This window comes from Panthera leo, chromosome E2 (assembly GCF_018350215.1).
Source record: "Panthera leo isolate Ple1 chromosome E2, P.leo_Ple1_pat1.1, whole genome shotgun sequence".
NCBI classification, from domain to species: domain Eukaryota; kingdom Metazoa; phylum Chordata; class Mammalia; order Carnivora; family Felidae; genus Panthera; species Panthera leo.
The window spans coordinates 13,646,691-13,667,940 of record NC_056693.1 but is presented as its reverse complement, the minus strand read 5'-3'; the positions used below and the strand labels follow the sequence as shown (position 1 = coordinate 13,667,940).

Here is a 21,250-nt window from a genome sequence, read left to right as displayed (position 1 = left end):
ATGTTAGAAACTCTCCAGGGCTCTCCCACTCATTGCGGACCAAGGTAGCTGCCAACTTTCCTGAGGCCTTTGGCAAAGTAGCCAAAGGCAGCTATTCACTTTTGGGTGGACCTTATTAAGAGAGCTGGTCTTTATTCAGTGCTGAAGTCCCCTCTCCCACATGAAGCCTGAGAGTTATCTGGCTGACATCTGTCATCCCATCAACTGGCAGTGCAGATGTGCCTCGTTGACCATCCCCGACTTCCCTCTGCCCTGGTCCTGTTCTCCAGTGCAGCCTTCTTGGTTCCCTGGGCAGGTTTCCGTTGAACCCAGCAAGCTGCCTGTGCCCAGCCCATCGTGAGTGTAGTCAGGATCCCGCCAACATATCCTGAGGTAAAGGAACCAGAAAAGTGATAGCTAAGGAGTTTCCAAGTGTCTTGACCACCTGGCTTTGTCCTGACAGTAGAAATGAAGACAGAGATGAAGCAAGAAGCACCCACCAGCTTCCTCCCACCCGAAGCATCTCAACTCAAACCAGATAGACAACAATTCCAGAGTCGCAAGAGGCCTTATGAAGAAAACCGGGGACGGGGGTACTTCGAGCACCGAGAGGATAGGAGGTGGGTGTGTGAGGCGATAGTCCCCCTTCTTCCAGTAGGTCTCTGTGTCTGTAGCCTGGTGCCCACTGGGACCTTTGTATTAACCAAGGGGGCAGAGCAACCTGCCCTCACACGTTTGCTCAGTTCTCCCTGCACTCACTGCCAGATTCAGCTTTACTAAACTTTTGCTCCTTCCTCAGCTCCTCCCTTCTCATTACCTACAGGGTAAAGTCCAAATACTTGGCCTTTCACATGTGAGATGCCAGCCTGCCTTTTCAGTCCTTTGCCTCACTGCCCCGTCATCCTGCACAGTGTCCTATTCTTAATGGCTGCTCAGTATCCCTTGATGAAAAGATTTATTTCCTGACCCTTTTCCCAAACACATCCTTCCATCTATCTACTCATTTATCTATTGTCACACTCCCGCTGCTTTCACAAGATACCTACCCTTGGGCTGGACACTGGGGACACAGAGATGATTTGTTTGGACAGTGGGTTTTGCCTTCTTTTGATCCCAATATAGGGCCTGAGACAGACACATGAGTAAGCCACAACCTAGTGAGACCAGTAGTCACGGTGTGTGTCAGGAGGTCAGAGGAGGGAGTGTCCTCTCTGCCCTGGTTATTTTCCTTTCCTGACAAGCCCTTCCTATCCCTTTGCCCCAGCCCCAGTTCCCCCACCCCCACTCCCACCCTCCCTTCAGTTTTTGCATGAAGACTTTTCTGGTCACGCAAACTAGGAATGACCATTACTTCTCTACTTGTCTGGACTGGTCATCTGACACATTTTATTTCCCACCTGGTGGATTCTATCCCCTCGCTGCCTTGTGACCCTCTAAGACAGGGTCTGGGTCTCTTGGCTTCAACCAAAGGTAGGATGTGAAACTACCTCCTACAAGTTTCTCCCAATGCCTCCTACTGAGCAGAGCCCTAGGGTACTTGCCTGTGGGGAACAGAGGAAAAATACCTGCTCTGATTCGAGGCTGGCAGGGAAAGCTTTCTCGGATGAACTTACTGTGTGATGAGGTCCTTCTTTGTACAGGGCTCTGCCTTAGCCCTAGACTGGCAGGGCCAGAAGGGCATTCCACCAGAGGGAAGCCTCCCAGATGGGCCAGGGGTACCTGATCTGAGCACATGGTCGACAAGGTCCAGACTGTTCCAGACAGGACCCTGGGCATTAGATCCTATCCTTCTGTGCCTTTCCTTTATTCCTGTAAGTTGGAAGCCAGCAGTATTTTAACATTAGTCCCTTTTTAGTGATTTGGTAGGAGATGAGTCTTATTCATAATTTAGGACGCTTGACGGAAAGAGACTGAAAAAATGGGTCATTTCAAATACTTGCAGATGTGGAGTCTTAGGAAGATGTGGGCAGATTGTGATTACTGGGTTTTATCTGAGCCTTTGCACATTCCCCCTCCCTGGCCCAGCCCCTTCTGGGCTACTGTGCCACCCATCGCTAAGAGTCCATCATGGAGGCAGCTCCCAACATGCACAGGGCATGGGTCAGAATCTCGGGGTGTGAGAGAGGAGTTGTGTTTGAACAGGCTGGCCCTCTGGAGAGAGTGTGCCCTCTCTAGTCTCCATCCTCACCCTAGGAGTTAACAGTCCTTGCTGTTGTTGCAAGGATGTAGGGTTGCAGAGTTGTTTTGCTAACCTCCGTGAGAAGAAATCAAAATCCAGGAAGCAGTCTGGAGGCCACTTGTCAATTCCAACAGAACCTTCATTTCCCTTCCTCCGTGCTCATCCAACTGTTCTCATGTGACTTAACCCCTTTTTCTGACACAGGGGCCGCTCTCCTCAGCCTCCTGCTGAAGAGGATGAAGATGACTTTGATGACACCCTTGTTGCCATCGACACATGTGAGTCCTTGGGGTGCCCATCTGATTCTACCCTCCAGTCAGTATTGGGAAAGTCGGATATGAGAAACCAGGCTCTCGAGTGAGGTTGCTGTTTCAGAGACCGAAGACCTCCTCTCAGCTCTAGCTGGGATCCTGGGCAGGATCATTCTGTTTCTCTGATCTTCTCTTCAGGGAGGCATAATGCTGCCCTAATACCTCAGAGGATTTTCACTGACACTCAATCAGAATGGGTGCAGGGGCAATCTGGAAAACCCTGAACGCCCAGGGGCTTGTCGTCTAATCAGGAAGGGAACCTGAGTGCACCTGGGGAAACTTAACTCTTTGACAACCAGTTCCCCAGTTTCCATCAGCTGCTCACGTTCCTGGTGAAACCAATGCCACCTTGTCCTCTGAGGCTTAACCTGGCCCGCCTCGCTGTCCGTCCTCCAGTTTCTTTCTGCTGGATAAGTGGCTTCCCCTAGACTGCATCTGAATCCGAGGGGTGATGGTGATAAAGGTCCTGCCCCTCCTCAGACTGGATCTCAGTGGTAGAACCTGCAAATCTGACTTTAGGAAGAAGTCGATCATGTCTGAGAACACTGTACTTTTCAGCAGAGCAAAAACTGCACAGCAAGTCACGTATTTCTCTACTCAGCTTGTGCTTCTAGAGCAGCGCCTATATACTTTGGAAGAGAGAAAGATATCTTGTACACAGTCCTGTCTATCACAGGATCTCAAAGACCGTGTACCTAGAGTAAAGCTAAACTTTTTTTTTTTTAATATTGGGTGGCAGTGATCAGTGAAGCAGCAACTGATCAGATGGGGAATGTACAGGCTATGACTCTCAGCCTTGAGGGAAAAGAGCCAGCCTGCTGGATAGGGTGGTCAGGAAAGACTTTCTTAGCGGCCTGACCAGCTCCTTGAAGAGTGGGAAGAGTCAGAGCTACAGCAGGAGAGTCCAAGGCCCGAAGAGGAGGTGGGAGCCTGTGGTGCACCTGCACAGCAGTGCCTGGGTGGCAAGTGAGGAGCCGGGTCAGATGTTTGTGCAGCTGTTGGCAGCAGGAGTCTGACTCCCAAACTGAGCTAGCACACGGAAATGGTTAAAGTGAGTGGCTGTGGGATTCACCTTTTTAAAAATGCTAAATCCCTTGAACATGATGAGGATATGGATCCTCTCCCTAGCAAATGTACATCCCTGTAAAGTGCGTTTGTGTACAATTTGGGGGGGGTTCCCCTGACGGCCATCCTTGGAACCCAGCGAGGTGAAGAACCCAATTCCTGTGCATAATGGCTGCACTGATCCTGTGCAGAGGCCCATTTGCATAGTCTGGAGCCTTGCTCCCAAACAGGAGAATGGTTAGGCAGTGCAGCTGGTTTCTCGTGCACCTACCCTCATGATGCGTCGGCTTGTGTACTCTGGTTAACACTCTCAGGGAACTTATCTTTGCCTGTGCCTCTTTTGGGAACCTTTAAAACACCAGCCAACTCCTGGCTTTTTCCTCTACAGATAACTGTGACCTCCACTTCAAGGTGGCCCGAGACCGGAGTAGTGGCTACCCTCTCACGATTGAAGGCTTTGCCTACCTGTGGTCAGGAGCCCGTGCCAGCTATGGAGTCAGAAGGGGCCGTGTGTGCTTTGAGATGAAGGTGAGTGGGAGCAACAGAAGGGTCAGGGACAGAAACCAGGTCCATCCTTTGGAATTAGCCTGTCATCAGCCACTTCGGTCAGAGCCACGATGGCAAAAGAGATTTAATTGAGATTTAATTGGACTGTGTATCCAAGCAAAAAAAAAAAAGCACGATGGACTCAGGAGAACTATGTCATCGCTAAACACCGCATCTGAAAAGCAAGCCAATTGTACATTGCTTTGTTGAGCTGATTTTTCCTTGGTGAGATTTGACCCAGGTATTATATAGCCAACCTCACTAGGTATGACACGTTTGTAGAATTGGGAAAAGGAGTAGTTTGGAAGAAAAATGAGCTAGAAAGTGTGGACATGGACCCTGCCAGTTAGAGAGGGTAGAAGGAGAGCTGGGCAAAGCTCGGTCCTGCCACCAGGGCTGATCCTCTACCAGGACCTACCAGGCCATCCTCTACCATCATCTCTCCATAGTCCAGGTCAGGTTCTGTTTATGAAAAAAGCACACAGTCGTGGTCAATGGAAATTGAGATGGCACAGGAGAGTGTAGGGTAAAAAAAGCAGAAGTTAGGCTCCGATCCCCCTGGTGCCCATCCTACCCTCCAGAGGTAACTTACATGTTAGTGATTTCTTGCGTGTCCTTTGGGTAGCCAAACTTAACTGACCGCTAGTATCTACAGAACCGTTTGCACGAGCTAGATATATGCCAAGTGCCTTGCACGGGTATCTCCATTAATCCTCACCATACCGTCCTGAAGTAGGTAGTTATCCCCGTTTCTTAACAGGGCAAGCTGCCAGTGTTCTCGTTTCTGATTGACTAAGTCTGTTGATTGTGAGTTGCGTACTGTTTCATGTGCTGCTCATAGAGAAACGCTGCCGATTAAACTGACAGAGTGCTTGCTTCCCACATCAGTTGTAAGATCTGTCTGGATTTTGGAACAGCAAGATGGAAAAATGTGCATCCGAAAGTCAAGAAAATAGGTTAACTTCACAGAAACCACCGACTAACATAGATACGGTTGTTAGGCAGTCTAACCTCTAAGGTTACATCAGAAGGCACCTTTTATTCTTTCTGCTTCTTACTTAATACTGTGTTTTGGACAGCATATTCCATAGCAGTACGTCAACCCTACTTCACTCTTTCTGACCGCTTCATCTGTTCTGTGACATGGATGTGCCATAACATGGCCAGTGTCTTGTTGGTGGGTTTTTGGAGTTGTTTTTAACATAAACAGTGTCACTGAATATTCTTCTGTGTGTGTCGTGTGTTCACACATAACACCTCTGATTGCATCTGTAGGGTTAACTGGAAGTTGAATTGCTGCGTTACAGAGTAGATGCATTTGCAGCATCCCCACCCACCCACTCCCCCTTTTTTTTTTAAGTTTATTTTTGAGAGAGAGAGTGTGGGGAGGATCAGGGAAAGGGAGACAGAGAATCCCAAACAGCCCTGCTCTGACAGCACAGAACCTAATGTGGAGCTCGATCCCACGAAATGTGAGATCATGACTTGAGCTGGAATCCAGAGTTGGATATTCAACCGACTGAGCCACCCAGGCGCCCCTGCATTTGCAGTTTTGATAGAGGTTGCTAAATTGCCCTCCAAAGACACTGTGCCAGTTTATCCTTCTACGCTAAATATGACAGTCCCTGTTTTCTCTGTAGCATGTTAAAATTTAAAATTAACTGTACTTTTGAAATACCTATCTCTGTGGCTCTGTAATTTCCTGAGCCTTTCAGCGCAATAGGCCTTTCAGAGCACTTAAACACCTTTTCCCCAGCAACAAAAGCCATTGCTGATTTTTAATGCCTGTGTGCTTCTTCCCTCTTGTGTTGCCTTGTAACCTGCAAGCCTCTGGGCACCAGTTCTGAGCCTTCTTATTCTTTGTCCCCAGATCAATGAGGAAATCTCCGTGAAGCACCTTCCTTCCACAGAGCCCGACCCACACGTTGTCCGTATTGGCTGGTCCCTGGACTCCTGCAGCACCCAGCTGGGTAAGGGGACGTCAACCTAGCAGTCCAGAGAGTACAGCAATGTGTCTCTATTCCTGGATTCTCAAACTTCCTAAGCTTCTCTTCCCAGCGTGGGACTCAGAACACGACTAGCCTAGGCTGGAGCACACAGTCTTTAGGCATACAGGATTCAGCTGGAAGGACCATAATCCTATTAGCTTTCCTATGAAAAATTTAGTCTTCATCTTTTAGGAGATGGTCCAAAGTTCTCCTTAGAGAGCTGATCCTTTTCTTAAAAGATCAGTTGTCTTCTGTCTTCAAACCATGCTGAAAATAAGTTCCTCAAACCCTGTTAAGTTCTGTCTGGGGTTTTCTGTCCAGAGCCAGACCCAGAGTAAAAAGGGAAGCAGAGAGCATTGGGGCTGGTTGGCAGAGAGGCAGGGGCCGCTCATTGAGAGGTTTTGAATTTTCACAGGCCTCCAGGCCTCAGTGACATTGTGGCCCCAAGTGAGTGATTTCCATGACCAATGCTGAGATTTTCTGCTTTGGTCATATAAACCTTCTGATTATGAAAATAATGTGTGCTCTTTGTAACAATTCAGGCCACACAAGTTGGGGAAAATGAAAATCCTCCTAAACTTGTGAGATAACAGCCAACATTAACATTTTTATCTACAGTCTTCTGGATAATTCTTTTGTTCTTTGTATATCTCAAACTGGGTCACACTATGCATACCGTTTTGTGGCCTGATTTCTTTTTCCTACTTAGTGTATGCTGGGCATGTTTTTATAGATAGGTATAACTTTTTTTTTTTTTTAACAATGTTTATTTATTTTGAGAGAGAATGCACGAATGCATGCATGAACGAGCAGGACAGGTGCAGAGAGAGAGGGTGAGAGAATCCCAAGTAGGCTCCCCGCTGTTGGCACAGACCCTGATGCGGAGCTCAAACTCATGAACCATGAGATCATGACCTGAGCCAAAATCAAGAGTTGGACGCTTGACCGACTGACCCCGACCGCCCCTTAAAAAAGTACAGCTTTCTGACCACTGCGTAATTTTCCTTAAGTGATGTGTAGATCTGTTAAGTTGATTGCAATTTTTTGCTGGTAAACTCTTGAGTTGTCCACGTGTATGATCTGATTGTTCACGTAAGCCTGATCCTTCTAGTAGAAACGCTAGGTCAAAAGGAGTGGACAGTTTCATTTTGATAGATGTTCACACCCTTTATTTCAGGCTCCTATTTTATCTTTGTCTCTGTTTTTGGATGTCAGTGGTGGGTAGGTGGTACAGGTAAAGGTCCAGAGCCCAGAATGGTCAGTTGTCCAAGGCCAACAGCTGGTGTACAGAAGAGCTGGGCCCAGAATTCACGTCTGTTGGCACCTTCTTTTCTGGTAGAATGTTCCTTGGTTTCCTGGCCAAGGGTCTCTGTACAACCCAGGTGTCAGGCAGGGCCCTTGGAATCTCACACTGCTTCAGCCCCTGGTTCTGTGGCCTGAGGAGATCCAGCACCTTTCCTAACGGTTAGACCTCACAGTCTCCAGAAGCAAAACCCAGCCCCTTTCCTGATTTCTGCCCCAGACGCGCTGACACCAAAATTGATGCCATTAGTAATACTTGACTGAATGTTGAGTGCCACTTGGAAGGTCACTTCTCTGTGTACAGCCTGCCTTCGCCCTCTCTCCCTCCTCCCTCTTTTCAGATTCTCCTTCTCTTTGTGCAGTTCAGTTCAGCTCCCACTCCCAGACTCCACCCCTCAACCCTCCAGGCCCTCAGAGTTCTGCATGATGAGGGCCTTCCTTTCAGCAGAACCTTCCTCACTTTTCCCCACAAAAGCAACTGTTCAGCGAAACTAGTAATGAAACTGACTCTTTTTTCTTTAGAAGTATGTGGCAGACGTAGTGACCATGGCGGGTTTAATCTGCCTTTGCCTGTTTCTTCCGTCAGGCGAAGAGCCGTTCTCCTATGGCTACGGAGGCACTGGGAAGAAGTCCACCAACAGCCGGTTCGAGAACTATGGAGACAAGTTTGCAGAGAATGATGTGATTGGCTGCTTTGTGGTGAGTGCTGGCAGCCCGTGGGGGTTGGCAGAACCAAACGTTGGTCCTGTCAGCTGGACTTGCAGACTTCGTTCCCAGAATACCTCTGGTGATTGTCTGCCTCATGTCCAGCCTCTTTTGCTATGGCTCTTTGTCTTTCTTTACCAGACTGGAACGTTGACTGTCATTTTGTGCAAAATTCTGCCATTCCGCCCCCTCTGGTCTTTCGCGCGAAGCTGTCAGATGGCACCCTGGAGAGGTTTGGGGACATCAGGTGTGCACAGCCTTCCTCCAATCCCAGATACCAGAGGGACATTTTCTAAAAATTTTTTCAATGTTTGTTTATTTTTGAGAGAGAGTGTGAGTGGGGGAGAGGGAGAGAGAGAGGGAGACACAGAATCAGAAACAGGCTCCAGGCTCTGAGCTGTCAGCACAGAGCCTGTCTCGAGCTCAAACTCATGGACCGTGACCTGAGCCAAAGTTGGATGCTAAACCGACTGAGCCACCCAGGAGCCCCTCAGAGGGACGTTTTCTAAACAAACCCAGGGATTTCTTGTCTTGCTCTGCTGCTCAGTAGCCTTTGCTATTGGCTCTTGCCCCACTGTGGCATCATCTCATCCCAGAACCTCTCCTTTCACCTCATGCTGGTTGAACCGGCTTCCTACAGTGCAGTCTTCTAGAAGGGCAGGGGTGCATGCAAAATAAAACAAGAGATAGGCTGGCTGCACTGCTCTCCAACACTGCTGTCCGCTGACAACAGTGACTGACACTCGATGGTGCTGCCGGCTCAGGCCAGACTCCCTAGACCCAGCTCCTGCTCGCCTGCTCACAGCCCCGGGCAGCGGCCTCCCTGCATGGCAGCTGTGCTCTCCATAAGGAACTTCACACCTACCTCAGAACTCTGTGTGGGCTCATTAAGCCAACCTGTTAGCAGCACTCCTAATGATGCTTGGAGCATAGTAAGTGCTCAGTAAATACCACTCAACAGTGTTTCAGTAGGAGTTCTAGATGTGGTAAAGTGTGTCAGGTGAGGCACCAGCTGGGGTGGCCCCCTGGGCACTTCCTCTTAGTCTGTTCTCCCTTCCTCCCTCTCGTGTGTACACATGTACTCTTTCTTTTTTCCTTCAGTGTCACTTTAAGAGAAATTTCTGACTTAAAGAAAAGCCGTAAGAAAGCTCAGCCTTGCCCAGATTCTAACATTTGCCGATTTACTTTGACCAGTTTTCAAATATACATGTATGTGTGTATGATTTGCATCTGACCCCTTTGAAAGTGGGGTGCCAGCATTATGTCTTTAGTCCTTAACTCTTCAGCGTGCATTTCCTAAGAATAAAGCTGCTGTATCCACCACAGTACAGTTGTCAAATTTAATGCTGATGTAATGCCATTATCTACTCCACAGTCCACACTTAAATTTCGTCTGTTGTCCCAACGATATCCTTTACAGCAATTTTGTTCCTGGTCCAGGATCCAGTCCAGGATCATGGATTGTATTCTCTTGTTAGGCCTTTTAAGTTTGAAACAGTTTCCCAGTCTTCTATCTTTTGTGACTTCATTCTCTTTTTAATAAAAAAAAAACATGTTTTCTTAAACAAAAATTAACCATGTTTAAATGCTACAAACTACTTTAAACCATGCTTTTTTCCCCCCATTTAACAGTAAATCTTGGCTCTCTTTTCCCCTCCACACAGAGAATATAGATCTGGCTCAATGAAAAACTTTTTTAAAAGTTTTTTATTATTTATTTTGAAAGAGGGAGAGAGAGTGAGTGGGGGAGGGGCAGACAGAGAGGGAGAGAAAGAATCCCAAGCTGGCCCCACCCCAGCAGCACAGAGCCTGATATGGGCCTCGAACCCATGAACTGTGAGATCATGACCTGAGCCAAAACCAAGAGTCAGATGCTTAACCGACTGAGCCACCCGGGTGCCTCTGAAAACATTTTTGAATAGTTAATGAATTCCTGTGGTTCCCAAAGATATTAAGAGATATATATCAAAAGATTTGCGTGTAAAGTTGTCTTCAGACCTTCCCTCTCTGCCCGTTGTTCGTTCACGTTTACCCTCCCTGTACAGGAACCTGCAGGTACCTAATACAAGAAAGATGATTGTCGTATTTCTTCTTTTACACAAAAGGTGGTATAACATACATGTCATCCTGCATTGGTTTTTGCTTATTTATCTTAGAACTTTTTTTGTATCACTACCTAGAAGACTTTGTTTTTTCACATGTGGTGAAAGGGGTTTCAGCAGGGTGTTTTTTCATTGTGTGGATCTCCCATCCTCAACCAGCAGACATTTGGTTAGTTTCTCCCCATTTTATTTGGTGGCGGCCTAGTCTTCTGATGCAGACATCAATTTACCCTGCGCTCATTTAGCCAGTGTCCTGTTGATGGACCAGAAAGCTATTCGCCGGGAGAGTCCATGGTGCGGTGACAGCCTGTCCTTTTCCCGTGTACCAGACAGAGTATCTTGGGGATCTTTTTGTATTTCTGTACATGGAGTTTCTCCATTCTGTAGTCTCTCCCACTTCCCCTTGGAGCACAGCTGGCAGTGCTGGGGTGGGTGATTTGCACATAAATCTTTGCATTCTGGTAGGAATCTACCTGCAGTGTTTATTCCTGAAAGTGTAATTTCTGGGTCGGGGTGTATTTTTAAATTTTGATGGCTGCCACCGAGACTGCACTCCAAAGAGGTTGTAGAATTTTAACATGTCATCAGTGTGTGGCAGCATCTGCCAGACTCTGTCCCATCCAGGTGTGAGGTTCTGTGAGCATGTGGCAGTTTGGAACTATAGGCCTTGACTCTTGACTACAACTAAATCATTCAACCAGGTACCCCTCAACTTCGATATTAAAGATTCTGTGTGCAGTTTTTCTTTTTTCAAATGGTGCCATAACTTTTTTAAAGGGTGAGGGGTTGGAGCAGATATGAAAATGCAGTGACCTGAGGGAACCCGGGGGAGCACATTAGCATTAGATCTCAAGTTGTCAGCCTTCACAAAACAGGACAGAATGGCTGCCAGGCAGAGAGAACGGTAGAACCGTAAGGAACGTTGTACTTGGAGCCCTGGGGACGACACGACATGTGAGAGATGAGGCTGCAGAACTGGTGGGCTCTGAATAACACCAGGTGTGATGACTTTGAGGTTTGAGACCCTGGACGGGCACCAGGGTGTTCTAACAGGAGTGACACAACCACACTTGCCTCTTGGACAGATGGCCCCATTGGTGGTGGATTCATCATTTGAGGGTGCTGGTTTGTGTACAATATGGCGAGTTCCCCTAGTGAAGCTGGTGGCCGGAAGGAAGGCTGACCCCCAGGATGTTCATCTCCATGTTAGAGTAAAGATGACCTGGGACACACTGGCTCTGGTGGGAAGACACAGCAGGGATCCTGCTGCAGGATTCAGTTTGGCAGATGTTTGTGTGTCTGCCCTGCGTGGTCTTGACCTCTGTGGGCACTTAAAAATGAGCAGATAAGGATCGTATAGAGCTGTGTCCTGTGGTCACTGAGAATGGTGTTGAGGAAGCCACTTAGGGAAAGGAGTTCTCGCTGCTTCTCAAAGGACGAGTCCCAAAGCGGTCTCCCCATTCAAGAGGGAAAGAATACCATGTCTTGTGCTTTTATATCAGGAACCCGACCTTGTACTTACTTTGGTTTAGTCTGCCATCTGATCTCAAGGTTTTTTTTGTTGGTCTTTGTTTTTTTAACTTTTGAGAGAGACAGAGACAGAATGCGAGTGGGTTAGGGGCAGAGAGAGAGGGAGACACAGAATTCAAAGCAGGCTCCTGGCTCTAAGCTGTTAGCACAGAGCCCGATGCGGGGCCTGAACTCACAAGCTGTGAGATCATGACCTGAGCCGAAGTCAGACGCTCAACCGACTGAGCCACCCAGGTGCCCCATGATCCCAAGTTTTGAGTCTCCCTTAAATGTAAACCTTTACCGTGCACCCAAAGTGATCTTTCTGAAACAGCTTTGACCATGCCACTCCCTTGTTGGAAACAAGTCAGGGGTTCTGCTCTGCCATCAACATGAAGTCCAAATTCCTGAGGTGACAGAGAGCCCCTCGCTATGCTAAGGGCAGGGACCGTGTCTCCTCCCCACCACTGCAGCCCAGCGAAGTGCCTGGTGTCTTGGACTGATCGCTCCCAGCAACCCCCTTAGTCCTCAGAACAGCCCTTTGCAATATAGAATCTTAGGATGGCTCCCTTGTTTGATAAGGAAACTGCAGATGAAACCTCAAGGTCACACAGTGAGTGAATAGCAGAGCTGAAGCAGTCTGTCTTCCTAAACGGCCTTAACCACTGCACTCCAGCCACTTGGCAGGAACTCTGTAAATAGTTGTTGAATGAACAAATACGGTCTTCGCCTGGCCCTCCAGCTGTACCTGAAGTTACTTCTCCCTCATCTGTCATGCTACAGCCGGGCTGACCCTTTGTGCCCTCACCACCTGATTCATACACAAACACCACCTCTCTTTAGGACTCACTCCTCCCACCGCAGACATGGCTCGTTTCCACTTCTTGTCCAGGACTTGGCTTACAGGTCCTCTCCTCAGAGAATCCTGCTCTTGAATAGGTGCCCTCACCAATTCAAGGTGCCCTCGCCAAACAGTCTGATTCCCTGCTAGGCCCTGAGCTCTGTCAGGCCCAGAGCACCACAGGCACCCGCACCGGGAAGAGCAGGAGCTGGAGGATGTGTGGTGTGTGGCGAACAAACAAATGCACACGTTTGTAGAGCTGGGCTTGACTCAGAAGACCCTGCTGTGAGGCTTTCTTTCCATCTGTTCTCTCCACAGACTGCCCTTGCTGGGCTTGAGGACAGACTCCCCTTTTCCTTCATCTTTGTCTGAGGCTAGGCACAAGACGGAGCTTCCTAGGATGACACATGTCACAGCCTTGGGGTTTGGGGCAAGGAAGGCTTTGGCCACACCTTCGCGGCTGTTTCTTGGTGACGCCTCGTGTATCTGTGTTGGGGGAGGGATGCATTTAGATGTGGGAAGGAAGCTGAGTTTCCTCTCCCTACATCTGCTCCCGCTCAGCTTTGGCTCCCGATGCCTTAAGCTGAACATTGGCAGTTATCTTCCTTTGGCTTTGTCTCCTAGGACTTTGAATGTGGAAATGATGTGGAACTTTCCTTCACCAAGAATGGGAAGTGGATGGGCATTGCCTTCCGAATCCAGAAGGAAGCCTTGGGAGGTCAGGCCCTCTACCCTCACGTCCTGGTGAAGAATTGTGCGGTGGAGTTCAACTTCGGGCAGAGGGCAGAGCCCTACTGTTCCGTCCTCCCAGGCTTCACCTTTATCCAGCACCTTCCCCTGAGCGAGCGGATCCGGGGCACCGTGGGACCAAAGAGCAAGGCAGAGTGTGAGGTGAGTGGGCCCGGAAGACTGAATTGGAGGCCGCTTCTCCAGAGCCACATTGCTGCCAAGGCAGAAGGGAGACCCTGCAGTGGGGTGGTGAAAGCGGCACAGCCTCACCGAGGGAGACACCTGGGGCCTCTTCCTCCAGGCTTCCCAGGGCTGGGAGACAGTGGTGAGGGGGTGAGTGTGGCCTGGAAGAGGGAGGGGCTGGGGTGAGAGACCGAAATCTTGGAAAGGTTCCCCAAAAAAGTTGTCATGGCTCCATCCACACTGCTCCGTCAGTGAGGTCAGGATCTTGGAAAAGGAGGCTTTCCTCCCAGCAGACAGGGATGTGAAGGCACTTCCGGTGAGTGCATTCTTGAAGGAGGTTGTGCACTTCCATCCCCTAACGCTGCCAAGGCTAAGAACAAAAATGACAACTATCTTGGGGGTGATGAGGCTGCAGAAGCTGTACTGGTGAGCTTTGCTCTCAAGATAATGTTTTACTAGATACATAAGTGATTTGATGTTTATTCTAAAAAACTAAACATGAAGGTTAGTTCCCCATAATTCCACTGTTTGCAAATAAGTTTACTGTTGAAGTTTTCAAGTTTATGCTGTCCTTTTTGCTATGCTAGGTGCCTGGTTTATACACACACACTTATAATTGAGAACTTAAAGCATAAGCATTTTGGTATCCTCCCTTTCATTCAACATTATTTTGTGAGCTTTATCCTACTACACGAACCCCTCTTTTTAAACTCACTTATAATGGTCTTAAAAATTCATCATTCCCCCTCTTGTTGGGCGTTTAGGTTGTATCTAGTGTTTGCCAAATTCTGAATGTACTACTAAATAAGTACCAAGCCTGTCGTCATGCATGTTAGTCTGTTCCCGTCTCAGACTCCAGGAAGGTTGTACCCGCTTCTTGTGCCCACTACGTGTACCATGCCCAGTGCATCGCCCTCCCTGGGCTTTTCCCTGTCAGAGGCCACTTCATCCTGTCTATCAAAAATGTAAATAATAATGATAACAGCACTTGATTTTGTGCTCACCCCATGCCAGGCCCTCTGTTAAGAGCCTGACACACCTCATGTCTTTGAATCCCAGCAGCAACACTGTGAGGTAGATGCTCTCATTGCTTCTATTTCCAGAGGCAGCCATGAGGTTTAGACTCACCCTCGAGGTCACCAGTGAGTGAGGGTGGTGCCAGGCTGCCATGCCACCCACTGCTACTGCTTCAGTGCCCCGCCTTGTCCCATTCTTGTAGATTCTGATGATGGTGGGCCTGCCCGCTGCCGGGAAGACCACGTGGGCCATCAAACATGCAGCCTCCAACCCCTCCAAGAAGTACAACATCCTGGGTACCAATGCCATCATGGATAAAATGCGGGTAAGGATGGTTCCCGGTCTCTCCATATTCATCTCCCACCCCCCAAGTGCTGCCCTGCAGCCAGGACCACCCACCCCTTCACCACCCTCTGTCCGCAGGTAATGGGCCTGCGCCGGCAGCGGAACTATGCCGGCCGCTGGGACGTCCTGATCCAGCAGGCCACCCAGTGCCTCAACCGCCTCATTCAGATCGCCGCCCGCAAGAAACGCAACTATATTCTAGATCAGGTACTCACTGGTTGACCGTCAACGCCCCAGAAAAAGGAAGGGGCCTGTTGGGTACCTGGGAATTCTCCTCTGGTCCTTTTTTTTTCTTTTTTCTTTTTTCTTTTTTTCCTGCATAATGCTCTTGGACTGTAGTGCTGGTCAGGGAGTCAGCCATACATGATGACACAGTGCCAGACTCAGCATAGTTCTCTGAGCCCGGTCTGTGGGTGGGGCCTGGGGCCATGATCCAGATGTAGCTCAGGCTCTCAGCAGCTCACCAGTGCAGCTTCTGCAGCTATTTAGCGAAATGGAAGGGAGGTGGATTTCTGAAATGGACAAACATGGGCTTGAATCCGAGCTCTGCCTCTTCCTAGCTGCGTGCCTGTGGGTGGCTGACCTCATCCTCCAAATCTCAGTGTTGTGGTCTGTAAAATAGAGATCATATAATGGTACTCATCTGACACATGGTCTGGCATGTGATCGCTGGAGATTGTTGTTAATTACCCTACAGAATAGGTATGTCCCGGCTTCTCTTAGCATGTTTTTATGACTATGGGATACATATTTAAGTCACGTATTTTCTTTTTTTTTAAATCACATATTTCCTACCTGCCATTTCAATTAAGAGGAAGGTTCTTAGCATCAGAAGGTCTAGGAACCTTTGAAATTAAATCGTAATTTTGTATGCAGGCTCAGATTTGTTTTTTTAAAACAACAACTGGACAGTTTTGAGTTAGGATAGGAAGATCCTCCATGGCTGTTAGCATTCTCAAAAGTATGAGTGACCCAAACATGGTTAAGGGTCCCTGTCTCAGTAATGAGTTCCTCACGTTTACCACCTATGAGACATCATTCTTGACACTGCCCTGAAGGCTTTTTCTTTTCTTTCTTTTTTTTTTTAAATAAGTGTTGTTGTGGTTGTTTTTTAATTTTTTTTTTTAATGTTTATTTTTGAGAGACAGAGACAGAATGTGAGTGGGTTAAGGGCAGAGAGAGAGGAAGACACAGAATCCGAAGCAGGCTCCAGGCTCCGAGCGGTCAGCACAGAGCCCGATGCAGGGCTTGAACCCACGAGCTGTGAGATCGTGACCTGAGCCGAAGTCGGACGCTCAACCTACTGAGCCACCCAGGGGCCCCCCCTGAAGACTTTTTCAAGTAGCAAATCCTATACGTGGGGTCTACGAACAAGCCTCTGTTCCCTTCCACCTTGCATTTGCCCTTTCTTTAAAATCTCTGAGTGCAAATACATAACCCAAGTAGTACCCGCACCCTGGCAGCCTTACCATTCATGTAGCCCTGGGTACTTTGGTTACCGTGAGTTCAAAGAGTCCTGATGATGGTGGAGCTGGTGGTGGCGCTGGCTTGTCAGAAAGGTGGTTGGAATCTCCAGGGAACCAGGTTGGCTTTGCACAGGAGTGACATCTTCTACAAAACAATTGAGCCGGGAGCTCCCAGGTCAGGGGACACATGCAGATTTGGGGAGAGTGGCTCCGTGCCCCTTCCCTGTACCTTGCCCTCTGCATCTCTTCCATCGGGCTGCTCCTGAGTTATATCCTTTTCATAATAAACCAGTAAGCTGATGTTTACAGTGGAAGAAATGAGGCCTCCTAGCCAACATGGAAAAAGAGAGAGCTCATGGTAAGAAATTAGTTCTTAAAGACAAAAAGAAAAAAGCTATTGACTGATCTTTATGATCAGTCTTTAAGATCAGAGATCTTTATGATAGACAAATTTATTTAAAGGATCTTGCCAGGCAGTTAGGTATCAAGAGTGGAAATTTGGCTTGCTGACGAAACAGCCATGCTACAAAAACTAAAAGTTGGTCAAAGCCGTGCCACACCTCTGGCACTACTCTGTGATAGTGGAGATGTGAGATTCGCTCTGAGTGTTGCTATTCTGGAAGGTGGAGCTGAAAAGGTGTACTTTCATCCAGTGACAAACACTGAGACCATAGGATTGAGCCCTAAAGACTCACATTTGTAAAGTACTAATTGGGTTAACGAAAAAAACAAAAAAGCAAAACAGTTGAGCACAGGATAGTCCAGGAGCCACCCAGCGTTATTCCCCCAGCTCAGCCCCATTACTGATGCATATAGCCAGCTTTCTCCCCCTTTAAAAGACTTCTTTTTCTTTCTTTCTTTTTTTCTTTCTTTTTTTTTTTCATGTTTATTCATTTATTTTGAGAGACAGCGTGAGCAGGGGAGGAGCAGAGAGAGTGGGAGAGAGAAAATCCCAATCCGTGCTGTTGGCACAGAGTCCAACAAGGGGCTTGATCCCACAGACCGTGAGATTGTGACCCGAACCGAAATCAAGAGTCAGACGCTCAACAGACAGCCACCCAGGCACCCTAAGAGTTTGGTTTTTTTGTTTTTTGTTTTTTTTAATTTTTTTTTTAATGTTTATTTATTTTTGAGACAGAGACAGAGCATGAACGGGGGAGGGTCAGAGAGAGGGAGACACAGAATCTGAAACAGGGTCCAGGCTCTGAGCCGTCAGCACAGAGCCCGACGTGGGGCTCGAACTCACTCACTGCGAGATCATGACCTGAGCCGAAGTCGGCCGCTCAACCGACTGAGCCACCCAGGTGCCCCAGAGTTTGTTTTTTAAACAAGCCTCATTTTGCCCCATTCTTTTTGTCAGAGCATTTTGAAATTGTAGTCTGACTAGGCCCCAGTGGGACTGGATCCTAAAAGGTGTGAGAACAGTGGTGTTTTAACACCTTGAGGATTCCTTGTTTGGACACCCCAGCAAGTATTCCCTGCCTATCTTTTTCTCAGTTTGCTGGTTAAATTAACTGTGAAACCTATTTCAGATATGTGGCCCGGTGGAGAAGGATTATAGTCATAGCGGTAGATGGTCTTAACATCCGTGTTCAACATTTCAAACTGGGCTCTCTCTGGAAGTCAAGCCCTAGCACCTCAGCCAGGCATAGAACAGCTTAGCCTTCTCAGCTTGTGCTGGCTTGTTCAGGGACAGGATCCAGGGCAGTACTGGGTGCACCTGTGCTCTTCAGGGCTTCTGGCTTCCTGGTAGGGGGCACCTGCAGGTCAGGCCAAGTGATCTAGGCCAGCAGGGAGACAAAATAACCTAAACTCTGAAGGAGGGAGAAGAGTGGATTAACCACAGATCATAGGATTGACTTGGGGTCTGAAACTATAGGTTACTCAGGCCTGGGAAGAGGTCTAAAGTCAGTGGCTTGATCTGTCTTTTTGGCTTAAGCCCCAAAAGTGGGTTCCAGAAAATCCTGGGGGGTATGATACAAGATTCACAGCAGACCCCTGGCCAGATGCTGGCACTTCCCACTCCACCAGCTTTGACAATGAGGATAAGTTGATGAACAGCTGTCTCCTGAACTAGATAGACCTCCCAAAGCAGAGACAGTAACGCAGGCCATGTCCCTACAATCCCAGGATCTCAGCTCAAGGCTCTTTTTCCCTTTTCCCTCTGATTTTTCCTTAGTGTTCAGACCTCCCTCCATTTGGCTCTCCTGTTACTTAGGTTGGCCTCAGAAATGCTAGTCCTTGAGAGGGAAGGAGAAAGAAATTGTGTCCTTCTCTCTTCTGCCTTCGGCCAGGATCCCAGCCCCTACCCCAGGATGTATCTCATTGAGCACAACCTCTCAGGTGTGTTGGGGCCTGGACCTACATTCCATGATTACTTGAGTCCTCTTGAGATCATGTGGGACATCTGGGGAGGGAAAAAAAGTAGATGGACCAAAGGGGAAACTTAGGCCTCATCAGGGAAAAGAACCTATTTGAAGTTATTTGGTCAGTTTACTGGTAGAACAAGTCACTGCTGACTTCCCAGAAAGTCACAGCCAAGAATGGTGGGAGCCTTGGTGGAAAATTAGGAAAGCTTTCTGGAGGTGGGGTGCCTAGCCAGGACATGGATGATGATAAAAGGAGTTGAGACTTTGTCCTGAGGGTGGTGGGGAGAGGGACATGACTAGCTTTGCTTGACTGGTAAAAGGCTGAAGAGCAAGGGAGAAAGAGAAGTTGGAAGCCACATTGCTTCACGTGGTCTCTGGGGGCCTCTCTTACCGGTGGAAAGCGTCTGGAATGAGATGCTGCCTGGTCTGCCCCTGACCCACCACAGGAGCTCTCCTGGAGGCTTTTGAGAGGGCCTCTGCAGGGCCATGTGTGAGGGCCCTAAACCACCCCAGAGTTGAGGACTGCAGGCTAGGAGTTCCCTCAGGGCTCTAAGAGCTCAGAGCCAGGCCAGGCAGTAATCAGAAACCGCGCTGGAGGTGACCACATTGCCAGCCCTGCCTCAGTCGTCAGAACATGTGGTTCTAGTCCCACTTTGTGTCCCTGTTGACAAGCACCATGCCTTCTCCTGAAACAAACCTAGGGCTGAGATTAGAAGCCCAAAGTTAACCGCCTGTTGTTGGCAGGTGTTAGAGAGGGAGGGGTTTCTCTTCACCTTCCCATCCCCAGAGCCTCAGCCTGTGTCATTGTTGACACTCCAGCCAATTCCCTTCCTACATGTGTGGTTCCTTCCACTGGATTCACCTCCCTGAGCCCAGAGTGAACTCTTGTCACCAGCTTTAAATTTGCTCCACGAGTCCAGCCATGTTTCTGTCACTGCCAGCCTGACCCCACTGAGCTCTGGACAGGGGACAGTGGGACTCTCACAGAACTCAGGCTGGGAGCCCACTGTGTTTCTCCCTCACTCCCTCAGGCTGTCATACACTAGAGCTATCCACATAGCTTCTTTGAGGAACCCAGTTCCTGTCCTTTGGCCCATGTGGCTGGGGATTGGGGATAGCCGGGGACAGGGAGGCAAGAAACATAGCCCCAGACCTTCGTAGAGTCAGCATCTTCAAGCAGGGTGGGACTGGGAGAAGCAGGAGCTGGACAGAGGGATCCCACACAGCTGGAAAAGCTGACCTAGCTGTTGTGCTGGTCTCCTAGCAACAGCCACCAGCAGCCCCTAGTGACCATAGCAGTGCTGGGCCGGCTCAGGGGCCCTGACCTCACTGTGTTTGCTGTAGCAACAGCCACCAGCAGCTAACTCCCTTTCCTCCTGGAAGCCAGGCATTTGCATTTCTACTGGCCTGGTTCAGGCACTTCCCTTCCCCAAGCCCAGGACTAAGGGGGAGGGACAGGCAGTCTTGAAAACACTCGCCAAGTGTGTTCTCAGCACCTCCGTTCCAGAGTGTCTGAGGAGCCATCCCTCCAAGTCTAGCCACTTCCCCCGACGGAGGCCAGCTATTTATGAGTCGGTTCTGCTCCGCCCCCACCCCTCCTATCCCCAGAAGCTACAGGGACAAGCCTCTGCCCCCCATCTGCCCCTCGGGAAACCTCCAGGCGGTGTTTATCCATGTCCTCAGGGTTCGAGGCAGTCAAAATAGGATCGCTTCTTAAGAGCAAGAACATGGAATGGGTTGTCCGTAGAATGATCTAGGGCCACAGTCACACTGGCACCTATTCACTCTGGCCTTTGTGCCAGGAGAAAAACCTCATTATTTAGCTAGAGGAGGCCAAATTCTATCTTGCTATGATCAGATGCCACTTTCTGCTTTGCCTTTAGGAATGAGTCCAGGAAGAGCAGTGGAGAGAGGGACCTTTCCTCTAACCTGATGTGCCTCTTAACCATTTGTGGCCCAAGGCCTCTCCTTGGGCTGGTCCCAGGTCCCAGCCTGGGTGTCCTCCTGCCCCTCCTTGAAGGGTGGAACATTTTCCCTGGGGAACAGGGAGGAACATCCCTGCCTACTGTGTGTTAGGGCTAGGGGTCTGGTTGGTGAGAACAGCTACACCCACAGCCCAGATCTTTCAGCAAATGTGCTCTGGGGTCCCTGGGCTCTGGCTGACCCACAGCCCAGCTTCCTGTTCCTTGTGTCTTGGGAGAGGATCTCTTGTGACTTTTCCTTTTTCTTTTTCTTTTTTTTTTTTTTTAATTTAACTTTCCTTGGTCCTTTCCATTAGGAAGCCTCTCCAAGGACAGTGTCAGTCCTGTTGGCCATATTTTCAGACCCACCCTGTGTGTGTTGACTTGGAACTTTTCCTGCCCCTCCCTACCACATGCCAGACGTTGTCACATCTGCAACTCCTCAACAGAGCCAAGAGGAGGGTGATATGATCCCTGTCTTTCAGATGAAGAAATTTGAGAGGCAGGCTAATTAGGTGACTTGTCCACAGCCTCACAAATAGTAGAAGGCACAGCTGGGATTTCAACCCCAAGATTCTTCCCCAAAGCCTGTGTTCTCCCTGTCCCATCTCACTGTCCCTGCCCTTCTGATGGGATGTCACTGTAGCTTGATC

At 48.8% G+C, this 21,250-nt stretch overlaps 1 protein-coding gene and 1 long non-coding RNA gene across 4 annotated transcripts in view; one reads left to right on the top strand and one right to left on the bottom strand.

Annotated features, from left to right (window-relative positions):
- HNRNPUL1 (heterogeneous nuclear ribonucleoprotein U like 1) overlaps positions 1-21,250 on the top strand; it is a 34,632-nt gene that overhangs the window by 6,257 nt on the left and 7,125 nt on the right. Inside the window, exons 3-10 of one of the 2 annotated variants that reach the window (XM_042920947.1) lie at positions 443-599; positions 2,363-2,436; positions 3,923-4,062; positions 5,951-6,050; positions 7,957-8,069; positions 13,152-13,418; positions 14,659-14,781; positions 14,880-15,008. In XM_042920947.1, coding sequence (XP_042776881.1) covers positions 443-599; positions 2,363-2,436; positions 3,923-4,062; positions 5,951-6,050; positions 7,957-8,069; positions 13,152-13,418; positions 14,659-14,781; positions 14,880-15,008 — 1,103 coding nt within the window. The remainder of the gene's footprint in view (positions 1-442; positions 600-2,362; positions 2,437-3,922; positions 4,063-5,950; positions 6,051-7,956; positions 8,070-13,151; positions 13,419-14,658; positions 14,782-14,879; positions 15,009-21,250) is intronic. The other variant, XM_042920948.1, reaches the window with a different exon arrangement.
- Positions 15,120-19,871, bottom strand: LOC122209190. Of its 2 annotated transcripts, none has more exons than XR_006197486.1 (3): positions 19,790-19,871; positions 16,271-16,594; positions 15,120-15,412 (listed from the first exon to the last, which is right to left on the bottom strand). It is a non-coding gene; the product is annotated as an uncharacterized LOC122209190 (long non-coding RNA). The 2 variants fall into 2 exon arrangements; XR_006197487.1 differs by having other exon boundaries at positions 16,301-16,594.